This window comes from Talpa europaea (genome assembly GCF_964194135.1).
Source record: "Talpa europaea genome assembly, chromosome: 1".
NCBI classification, from domain to species: Eukaryota; Metazoa; Chordata; class Mammalia; order Eulipotyphla; family Talpidae; genus Talpa; species Talpa europaea.
In genome coordinates, this window is record NC_140073.1 from 86,640,806 (window position 1) to 86,653,272 (window position 12,467).

The following is a 12,467-nucleotide window of genomic DNA, read 5'->3' on the forward strand; positions in this document are numbered from 1 at the left end:
GTTCAATGTGAAGGAATCAAACCTGTATACTATTGGTCAGAATACAAAGTAGTATAGACACCATGGGAAACAATATGGAAATTCCTCAAATCATATAAAGTAGAAATATATTATCTCACTTTTGAATATTTATGCAAAACAATTTGAATTAGGATCTTGAAAGGATATTAACATCTCCATGTTCATTGCAGAGTTCTTCATAACTAAGAAATAGAAACACAATAAATGCCCTTCAGTGAATGAATGGTTAAAGTGTGGCATATACATACACTGGAAATGTTATGCAGTCTTGAAAACAAAGAAAATACTGCAATATGTGACAACATGGATGAGCCTTGAGTTATCTTTAGTGATATAAGCCAGTCTCAATAGGACATTTTTGTGTGACTTCTATTTGTATACAATTTTAGTTGTCCAAGATGGATAGGTTCTAGGCTTCTACTCCTTGACAATATCTCAAGTTCAGTGTCTTTAAAAAAAAAAAATGAAAGTTTGTTAAGCTAAATCAAAAGTCCCGATGAAGGTAACCATTCTTTGTAATGTTACTACATTATTGTCAAAAATTATTTCTCCAGAATTAGGAAATAGGGATAAGACTGTAGAAGAAAAAGTACCTTAGAGAGTATAGTGGATCATTTAATGAGAGAGAGAGAGAGATGGAGATAGGAGTGGGGAGGCTGAAGCAACTATAGAATCAGGGACATATGCCTAGACACAAAAGGAAGTGAAACCGGCAAGGTTTGGAAGGACTGGAAGAGTGCATAAAAGTTGCCAATTTTAGGGCTTCTACATGGCACAGTGGGTTGAGCACAGCGCTGTGAAGCTGTCCACAGCTTCTGTAGCGTGAGTTCAATTCCCGGCCAGCCAGGAAGCTACCCACATGGCGCAGCAGACCTCTCCTGCCTTGCCCGCTGCTCCCCTCAGTAGCGTTTCCGGTTCATCTGCCTGTTCTGTTCCCCACTCTGTCTCTGGTGAATCCTCTCACCTCCCACACCCCTGGCTTTTACCCCAGTTCTTGTATAAATAAATAATTTTTTAAAAGTTGCCAATTTTAATAACATAAGAAATGCACATAACGGAAACATGAGGACAAAGAAAAACTCTCAGTCCATGGTATTCATGAGATGAGAGGCAGAATGATGATTGCTAAATTGGAGAGGAGATAAAAGGGTGAGCTCATGAAGAATAGAAGAGATGGGGCAAGGTCAACATCACATGATGAGGACAAGTTGGGAACTGGGAGTGACAGAGTTCAGATTAAGATACACCCTTGAGATGCAACATGTATGCTGATGAAGACAATTAGGTTGGTAAAATTAAGATGATGAGAACTCCAGGAAAGTTTGGATTGCATAAATCAAAGGCTTCTTCTAGCTCCGTATAGATCTAGTATGTAAAAAAATACGGCATCTAAGGTGAGTACAAGTTTACTAAAGGGAGAGCCAGTATCTCTTTATCCCTGGAGCCCAGTGCCCAGTACACAAGCACATGATACTTACTCAGTATATAGTAAATATTTATTGAAAGTTCTGTGAAATCTTAGGTTCCATCCGTACAAGGCCCTTAAATTGTTTATAACTTTTCTAAATCACAAAAAAAAAGACTGCTTAACCATTAAGCAAAATATAAATTCTTGTTATAAAATTGGCAGTTTTAAGATGCCTAAATCTTCTTTCTAAAGAACAAAAGCTAGATGCATTTTGGTATTTTTTCCTTCATTCACAAATTCATTAAATATTGAACAACAGCTATGTGACAGGCGCTGTTCAATATATTGGGAGAAATATTGGAGGAAAAGGCAAATAAGGGCTTAGCTCAGGGAGTTTAATTCTGGTGGAGAAAAACAGTCAGCATTTAGAAATATATATGTTAATTTAAGTTAGTAGAAGATCTGTGGTGAAATCAAAGCAAGCCGTACTACAGAATAATCAGGAGTGTTGGAATGCAGCTCTTTTCTCTAAGAGAGTCAAGGAAGAGTCTTCTCTGACAAGGTGACATTGAACTGGGAACTGATGGATAAGGAGTCCACATGTAAAGATTGGGAGGTATTCCAGGTAAACAGGTGGTGTAAAGGCCTTATGGGAAGATCAAGTTTACAGGGGAGGGAAAAGGTCAATGTGTCTAGTCTAGAGTCTAGTAAGATAGGCAAATATTTTCCCAATATGTTTCTTTCATGTTATAACTTGAGTATGATCATAGTCTATATATTCAATTTTCAAGGACTGCATAGTAAGTAGGAACAGGCTCTGAAGTAATACTGCCAGCATTTAAATCTTGGCTCATCCTTATCTACCTGTGTTACTATGGTAAATTTTACCACCCTCTTCTGACACAAATATGTCCCCTGGACCATGGCGATATTAATAGTATGTATCTCACAATTATTGTATGAGCTAATAGTCATAAAAATGTTTGGCACATAAAAATGTTTCTTTTTAAAATTATGTTTATCGAAGTAACATTGATTTACAACATGCTATGTGTTTAGGGATGTGTTTAGGGATGTGCTATGTGTTTAGGGATGTATATTTAAATCTCTACAAATGTATTACACCATGCTCAACAGGATGGCACCAATAATTCTCCACTATAGTCCATTGCATCTCCTCCCCAGTTTGTGTCCACCTCACTACCCTCCACTTCTGGTAGTCTCTGTTCATCAATCAGATTTCAAGGATTTATTTTGGTTTGTTTTTTTCTGCTCCTTTGCTTTGCTTTTTTATAATTTACAATGAGTTAATTTATTTGGTATTCTGTTTCTCTTCTGACATATTTCACTTAACACAATCTCCTCCAGTTCTATCCATGTGGTCACTAATGACAGAATTTCTTTTTTGATAGCTAAGATAGCTAAGTAGTATACCATTGTGTATATATACTATATCTTTACCTACTTATCTATCATTGGACACTTAGGATGTTTCCATAACTTGGCTTTTGTAAATTGTGCTAAAATGAACATTATAGGAGTGCATATTTCTCTTCAAATTAGTGTTTTTGTACTATTTCTTATTTATTATTTTCTTTAAGATTTATTTTATTTATACAAGAGCCAGGCTACAGTCCAGATGTGCGGGAGGGTGAGAGGATTCACCAGAGACAGAGCGGGGAACAGAACAGGCAAACTGATGAAATACACTGCTGAAGAGAGCAGCAGGCGAGAGAGGAGAAGTCTGCTCACCATGTGGGTTGCTCCGAAGGCTGGCGGGGATCAAACCAGCACTGCAGAGGCTGCCAACAGCTTCACAGCGCTGCGCTCGACCACCTATGCCACCAGGGAGGCCCCTATTTCTTATTTCTTGATGTGGGCCTGTATTGTTATCACCTTCACTCTTATTATAGCTATTCCTATATTCCAAAAGCCTGAAAGTTCTGTCCTCATATTCCCTTGACTCAAGATATCCTTTTTTTTAATTCTTTGTTTTCTCATTAACCTATAATCTTTCAATAGTGTATCATTCACTTGCTAACATTAGAAATTTTTATGCTTTCTATTTATGGTTGACTTCTTATTTGATGCCTTGATGTTCAGAAAAGATGATTGGTACAATTTAAATCTTCATGAATTTGTTGATTCTTATCCTGTGACCCGGTATGTGGTCAATCCTGGTGAATATCTCATGTGAACTTAAGAATGTGTGTTCAGCTTTTTTGTAGGACAATGCTCTAAAATGTCTATTAATCCCATATTGCTTAATTCTTTTTTTAAAGATTACAGTGTACTATCTGTCTGTTTGATCTGGCATTTGGGGAAAGTGGATATGTTTTACATATCTGTTTTCAGATTTGCTTGTGATTGCCTTATATATTTTGATGCACCTTTATTTATTTTATATATGTGCATGTATATGTATATGTGTATGTATATGTGCATGTGTATACATACAGATATATATATATATATATACACACACATATGACAGTTATGCCTTCCTGATGCTTTGTTCCCTTAATCATTATATCATATCCATTCCCATCCCTTGTTAACTCTTTTAGTTGGAAATCTATTTTATCCAATATAAATATGGCTGTCCATGCCTTTCTTTGGGTCATATTTCCTATAGGATTGCTTTTGTACCCTTTAGTTTGAGCCTGTGTTTATCTGTGGGACTCAGGAGCATTTTCTGGAGACAGCAGAAAGTTGGATTTTCTTTTCTGAACCAAGTAGCTTCACTATGTCTTTTGATTGATGAGTTCATTCAATTTACATTTAGGGTGATTTTTGATATAGAGAGTAGTCTGCTACTGCTATTTTGCCTTTATTTTTATGATTCAATTTCCTTGTTTAGTTTTTTTGTGGATTTTCTTCCCTTTAATTTAGATATGAGATTTCCTTTTAACATTTCATAGATTGGGGGTCTATTGATGCAAACAAAGTCTTTTAGTTTCTGTTTGTCTGAGAAAGCTTTATTTCTTCCTCATATCTCAGGAGAGTCTAGCAAGATAGAGTAATCTTAGCTAGCACTTTTATCTTTAAGCATTTTGAATATGTCATTTCATTCTCTCCTTGCCCATGTTTCCTCAGAGAAGTTAGATGTAAGTCTGATGGGATTACTTTAGAGGTTATCTGCTTCTTTCCCCAGCCAACTCTAATATTCCTTTCTTTGTCTTGAAACTTTGGAAGTTTCACTAACATGTGTCTTGCTGTACATCTAATTTTGTTTATGTAACTTGTGCTGGTTTAACTTCATAGACATGTATGTTTAGTTCCTTTTCCAGGTTTGGGAAGTTTTTCTCTAATATTTCTTTAAATTATTTCTCTGCTCCCTTCTCTCTCTCTTCCCTTTCTGGTATACCCATTACTATTATGTTTACTTTCCTCATGGAGTTGGCTAATTGAAGTATTTCTTTATTTTCTCTTCATAGCTTTCTTTCTCCTTCCACCTGAATTCATTGTGTGCTACTATCTTCAAGGTCACTGATTTGATCTTACATTTGATCTATTGTACTTACAGAGCTTTTTCAATTTTTTTTATCTCCTATGTTGATCTTTGGCATCCCTATTATTTAAAGCTTCAATGTCAGTCTTCCATTCATTAATTTTTATTTCTCAGGGCATTCTTTTGTTTTTCAAGATTTTCTTGTATATCTTTGATCAGCTTTTCTGTGCTTTCTCCCATTTCTTTTTCATGGTAATTTTGAATTCTGTATCTGATAGACAGAAAATAAATTCCATGTCTTGTGGTTGGGTTCTAGAGATTGGATTTCTCTCTGTGATGTAGTGTTCCCCTGGGACTCAGATTGCCTGCTGTTTGTTTTCTATCTCCCCATTATTTACTTTCTATATATTAAGAATGCAGAGCTTCCACTTTTCCAGTAGATGGCACTGTATGTTAGGGAGAACTAATCTGTTGCTAGGCCTTCCATTGAGTGATGGAAGGTCATCTTGGAGAGGTTCATTGCTTATGAGAGAGGTGTATATAGGCTTGGCTCTTGCCTATGTTGTTGCTGCTAGGCCTCCCCTCTAGGCCTCAGACCCACATCTCTGTAGTCTATGGATTGGGCCTTCATTGTAGCCCTGGCACATTTCAAAACAGTTTCACCATATCCAGTTGTTTCCTGTATCTGCCTGTTCCTGGGGGTCTGTGCAGTGGGGTTCACGTTTTTTCGAACTTTGTCTTCTTGTTTGGGGACCCCATGTGCTGGCCTCATCAATGCACTCTTGCCTAAATTCCCCATGGTTAGAGCCACAGCACTTAGCTTTGTCCTTCCCTGGTGCTAATATGAGGCATGGTCTCCCCACAAGTGACTGCTTCTTTCCACATTCACCTTCTTTTCCCCTAAGCTGATTTTTTTCTATGTCTCTTCTGTCATTATTAGTTCCTGGTGATGATACTATGGTTTCATTCCAAATCATGGGATTCTCTGAAAAAAGTGCCTATCTGAACTCAGTCATTTCCCCAGTCAACATAGGGAAATTCTTCTGATGCCATCTTCCCCAAGATCTCACTGACTTCATTAACCAATTCATGGATTGAAAGCAACCCATCTAGATACTTCAAGGTATTAAACAAAACAAAAGAGCTATATAAAATTAAAATATGGGGGCTCCCCTGGTGGTGCAGCAGTTGAGCACCAGGCTGAGAAGCTGCCGGTAGCCTCTGCAGTGCCGGTTCAATCCCCAGCCACCGGGCGAAGGTCCCACCTGGCGCACACACCTCCCCTGCTGCTCCCGCTGCTCCCCTCAACAGTGTACTTCAGTTAGTCTGTCTTCAGTTAGTTAGAGCTCCCTGCTCTGGCTGTGGTGAATTTTCTCACCCTCCCACACTTCTGACTATACCCAGTGCTTGTATAAATAAATAAATAAATCTTCAAGAAAAAATAAAATTAAAATATGATTCACTTACATCATATGAAAATATGAATAGGCAAGTGTAGATGATGTTCCCGTAAATTTATTATTATCAATTACTGAAATAAAACAAGTTTTAATTGAACTCTACATTTGTGTTTTGTAAAAGGAAGCATGCGCAGTAGCCTATGTGCTATAAATTAAGTACATTAGACACAAATACACATATACTTATGTGTATAGTTTTAAAAGTCTGAAAAGTGAACCTCTAAAAGGCACAGTGGTGGCACTAGATACATATTTATAAGATTTGTTTTTTTACTTTTTCAGTTTTATTGATATAAAATTGACAAATAGAATTGTGTAAGTTAAATTGTGCATTGTGAAATTTGGTACATTTTTGTTGAATGATTGGCACATAAGGTTAATTAACATATCCATCTCCTCATAAAGTTACCTTTGCATACGTGTGTGTGGTGCAAACATTTAAGAACTATTCTTTCTGTAAATTAGAACAACATCTTTGAAGTGTAAGGTATGTTGTCAACTATTGTTACCATACTGTGTATTTGATTCTTAAATCATATAACTGAAAAAATTGTTCCCTTTGACTAAAATCTCCCAATTTCCCTGTCCCTAGTAATCGCTTTCTGTTTCTGTGAGTTTGAATTACTTAGATTCCACATATAAGTGAAGTCATGTATTATGTCTTTCCCTGGCTGACTTAGTCTCTTTAGCACAGCAGCCTTAAGGTGTAGCCATGTTGTTGCACATGGCAAGTTTTCCTTCTTTTTTGTAGGCAATAAGTTTTTTTTTTCAGTTTTATGTATATAGCATTCCTAATGTTCATTCATTGATGATACTTAGATTATTTCCATGTCTTGACTTTTGGAAACAATCTTGTAATGAACATGAGTATCCAGATAGCTCTTAGAAACTGAAAAAAAGTAGAAGGGCTTTCTATTGTAGATCTGTATAGCTGCTAAGTAAATAAACTTATTTTTCCTGACATACACTAACAATATAATATGATTTTAATTCATTTCATTCAATTCATTTCATTTTTTTTCCAGAAAACTGGGCACAAGCTGGAGAGTGTAGATTTGTGTGGAGCCCATATTGAATGGACCAAGGAAAAATCAAGCAGAAAGAATGTCTTTCAGGTAAGAGATATTCGATTCATTCATATATTCGATTCATTTTTATTTCCTCTAAATCCGAGGTCTCTTGAATAGTCAAAAAAGACAGTCTTCTGATATTTTCATGTACCTGAACTATTTGCATCATTGTGAAAAAACGCTGACTCTTTTTCATTGGATTTTGTTTTTATTTTTTCCCTCAGTGCCTGCTAACTAAACTCAAAATATATTTGGCGTGCTAATTAATTCTACATCCACAAGTCTTTGAACTTTACAATGTATTTGATAGGTTTTTGAGGCTTGAACCTATAATGCTTGACAAATCTGATGTAAAGTGTTCAATATACACTAAATAATATTTACTAATTATGATAAATTATTTGCTTTCACTGCCATTCCTGTCTTCAGTCATAATTATATTTACTAATGTAACTTAAGGAATGGAAAAAACTGAACTTCTATAAAAGCTGGATATTTTCATATTGTGTAATTTACTGTTTTGGAAAAAATAACTGATGTATAACTTCAACCATATCCCATTGAATAAAAAAAATCATGAAATACTTGCAAGAAAGGATATGGGAAAACAGTGTTGTGCATATAATGTTGCTAAAGTTCCTTTGACAATAACTTTAGCTTGTGGAGACTATTCTTTTTCTACAACTGAATGAGATTTAGTTTGATTTATATTTTCAAAGTAACCAATAATTTTAGTGGTTATTTTAGAATTTATATCATTTTTTTGCTAAGAAACTAGATTATTGCCATTATTATATTAAATCTTTTAAGACTATTTTGGTCCTTGAAGAAAATTCAATTTTGTTCTTAAACACATTGCTAAAATTAATAAATTAAGTCTCAGATAAATGGGTATGTGACTTTTGCTATCTGAATTCTCACTGAGGATAAAAAACTGGTTTCCAATTGTACTATGTTTTCTAAATGCTACTTCAGATATGTTCAAGTAATTTGGATCCAGGTGAATTAAAAAAAAAAACTTTCAACATATTTTACAATAAATTATTTTGTATATTAGTTGTGTTATATTTACTTATCTATTTTTGATGTAATAGTTTTTTTTTTTCTTACCCAAAAAGAAAAAGAGAATGGATATGAAAAGAAGAGAAAACCAAACTTACTTGCCTAGAAATCAAAGGACAAAGTCAAAAATGATTAGAATATGACCTTATAGAACCAGGAGGTCCTATAACCTCCAGGGAGGAAAAAAAAAATCTTGTTTTAAAGTGAGGAATTGTAGACCAGTGAGGTATTTCTCCCAGCTTCTTACTTTTCTTGCTATTCTGCCATAAATAATGAAAGTACAGGTTATAATCTTAATATCAGTGACAAACTAAATGATGAATTTGATCAGTTCTGAACTGGATTAGGTGAACTGGGTGTTTTAGTATTTGGTATGGTGAGTTTGGTGCTTAATCACCTAGTTATAAAATATAGAAATTAAAATTTGCCATAGAAATAATTTTTGGATAATAGAAACACTTGGAGATGGACTATGATAGCCTTTCCAGTTTCTCCTGTTAATCATATGAAGTTGTTTGTTCACAAATGTGGATGTTTGACAAGTATGTCTGATATATGCGAGGCTGTAAATATCAAAGACAAGTATTTATGTATAACTTTGTGTTGTGATGAATATAATATACATAGATGCACATTTAAACTACCTAGACTGATGATGTATATCATTCTAACATTTTTTGCAATGTGACTAGCCACCTCCTGTTTCATTATTCTTCTTGCTTTTTGTATTTCTGATTATAGTACCGTAATACCTTCAAAACATTAAATCTTTTCTCACTTTCATTAGCTTTTGGGAAAATCTTAAGAGGTAGTTTTGTTTGTCAGGAAGCTCAGCAGTTCATGGGACCCCAGTGTTTGAACATCCAGATTACCTTTTTGTCTTATACCTTTTACTTTAAAGAAACAAGACTTGACTATACGGATGTTTTGTGTAACAAAGTTAGAGAGAGACTCAAGTTTCATTTCCTGCTTAATTCACTTTGGGGTGAGTCACTTGGTTTTCTTGTGATGGTGAAATCTTTTCATCACCTAAACACAGGAGCTTAGGTAAAATTTATAAATATATATCCAGAGATATAGACTATAAGACTAAGCCTTTTGAGAGGAGCAATATAAATAGCTTTTGTAGTTCTGTTAACGAAAAAGCATCGGGAAGGATTTGCCAGCGAGCTAAATCTAGATGATTTGCATCAATATTTGATTAGATACATTAGCGGGTCTAACTCTCAAATGATCAGAATAAACATGATTATATCTCAAAAACATAGTATTAAGGCATTGTTGGGTGTTTGAGTGTGTGTGTGGGTGTGTGTGTGGGTGTGTGTGTGCACGCACAGCACACTCGCAAGGGTTTCATTACCTACAGAATAATGAAGTGTTTCTTTCTGCCTGGAAAGGAACCATCATAGCTTTAGCTGATGTGCTACATCAGAAATAGCTTTAGAATTCCAAGTTTGAATTAGGCTTGGTGTTCAATCTCAGTCTATGAATTATAGATTACAGATAGCAAATGACTATTGAGATTTTTGGTTCAAGAAAAATCAAAGAAGAGCAAAATTAGAAATAATTTAAAATTTGAAATCTGTCTTTTAAAAGTTGATGGATTTGCAGTTATATGCCATATAATTACAATGTCCGTAGAGAAGTCGAACTTCAATGAATTAGGAAAACAAACAAAAATTTACGTGCCTGAGACATGCTTGAAAGATTCAGTGCACAGTTGAGACACACACACAAAAAAAATGGAAGGATTTCATTTGTTTCATTCATTTGTACATGTCATTTGAACGTTTGCATGTTCATTTTCTCTTTGAATTAAAAGCCAAGTTTCCTTCATAGTCAGTCTTATTAAACTCTTGACATGAATTCAATCTTGTTTCATTGGTACATCATAATGTAACAGTGACAACATTTATTATTAAGGTTCAGTATTCAATAATTTTCAGTAAATCAGTATGATGCTTCCTGGCTGAGTTCAAGAACATCTGCCTATTTTATAACAATGCAGTCTGGTATAATTGGTGCTCCTTAGCAATAAATAATATATATATTTTTAAAATGTATTAAAATGTTCTACAATAAAGTGTATGTAGATGAGTCATGATATGTGTTTTATAAGTATAAATATACATATACATATATAGTGTATGTGTGTGTGTGAACACACACATCTAATAGCTTTACTGAGCATTTCCACCCCCCCCCCAGAAAGACATTTGTATTTATAAAAAGTGGTAGAAATGCTAAGTTAAATCAGTAAATGTTCAATGCTGCTAACTTTTGCTTAATTCTGCATTTAGTGTAATTGTCAAGGAACATCACAAGTTTGATGTAGCTTGAGAAAATATTTAGCAACCGAGTGATTTGTAATGAACTGTGGTATGAGTTTTCTTAGTTAACTTAAGAACAACACTAGTTCTTCATCAGGGAAAGAGTGAATAAAAAGATTTATGTTCAAATCACATGCTTTAAACATTCCTGCTAAGTGCTAGTTTGCTCTTTGGTGGTTAGCCTGAAATTTAAAGCATTGAGGATTAAAAGGATTACAACATAATCTTAAATAATCCTAAATGTCATTTACAGAGAGATAGTTGTAATAACTAAATAAAACCATGGTAGAGGATGGCAGTGTTGTCAGGCAGCAGCAGTAACACATGCAAGGATTCTGCCACCTTCTTTTCTTGCCTCACCTTCTTCTCTTGCCTTACATCAGACTTAAATTTTTTTAATAGAACGTTCAACTGAAGTAACATTGACAAAGTAATTTTGAACAATAAGTAATTCTCGTCTTTTAATATTTTCTTACTTCAAAGTTGAAGGAAAAATTTCAGTTATGTTTCCTGTGTTCCCTTGAAGACCTGCTGAATTAGATATTTTTGAAAATCTGAGAAAAGGAAGTTCATGGCATGCTATCAAATAGATAGATGATACATCTTTGAAGCATTCCCAATCTCCAGGGTATTAGCCCCTTATTAAATATATGGTGGTCCCAATCACTGTAATTAATTCCATGTTGTTTTATTTAGGACTTAAAAATATTCTTTACTTCTGTCATGTAAATTTGTTTTGTCTCCTCCCTAAAGGAAATAAAGAGACAGAAGCTGTATCTACCATTGCCTTATACTTGTTAAGCCAGAAGACTGGACACATTTTAACTGACTCAACAGTTACTGCTAAGGCTAGGGTTTCATTCTTTAACTGAATATATGTGTATATATTCACTATCATTAAAATAAAAAAAGAAACCCTGCAGGAAATTGTTCCCACAAAACAGTCTTTTTACTCCACGGTGACTTCCAGAGTACTAACTCTGTTCCCTTATATAAATAGGGGGTAAAGAATAAAAAAATACTGTTTCCTTGGTCCTTTTCATTAGAACATATATAAGAGTATAGATGATTACTCATTTAAATTAATTAAATCATTCTACTCTAATAATTTACCTTTTGTCAGAGCCAGACAACAACTAGGCCTCAATTGTTTTTTCTGAGTTTAAATTAAAATAAAGTTTAAAAAAATTTACCCATGAACGTATAGTTTTACGTTTACCCATGAATCTATAGTTTTATCTATAGATGAGGAACTTTAAATAAGATAAACTTACTATTAACAAAATATTGCTGATTAGAACTATATCCATTACCTTCTTAAAAGGCAAAAAAATATTAAGTGATTCAGGAAGATGAAAGTCTATTCTGTTCCTTCCACCATTAATTTATAAACTCAATAACAATCATGGCCAAATTTCCTGGATTTGAGATTCTTTTTAATATATAAAAATACCTCAGGGGAACAGGTCCTGTGCTTAAAAGTAAAGTAAATCTTGAAATAGATTTGTCATTGCTTGTATTGCTTTTCTGACATGGGATGGCATTTTCTTACTATAATGTATATTAAACATATTAATGTAATATTTTCCATGGATATGCTATACATTTAAGCATAATTTGATTGCTCTTCCTGATCTGAATATGTCTTAACTTAAAATGTTTAAG

General features: G+C 34.3%; 1 protein-coding gene across 1 annotated transcript in view; it reads left to right on the top strand.

Moving 5' to 3' along the window:
* The window catches only part of ARHGAP15 (Rho GTPase activating protein 15), a gene marked incomplete at both ends in the record, with an annotated part of 604,948 nt that overhangs the window by 97,463 nt on the left and 495,018 nt on the right, over nt 1–12,467 (top strand). Inside the window, one exon of the mRNA XM_084254031.1 lies at nt 7,366–7,455. Within this exon, the coding sequence (XP_084110157.1) occupies nt 7,366–7,455 (90 nt within the window). The remainder of the gene's footprint in view (nt 1–7,365; nt 7,456–12,467) is intronic.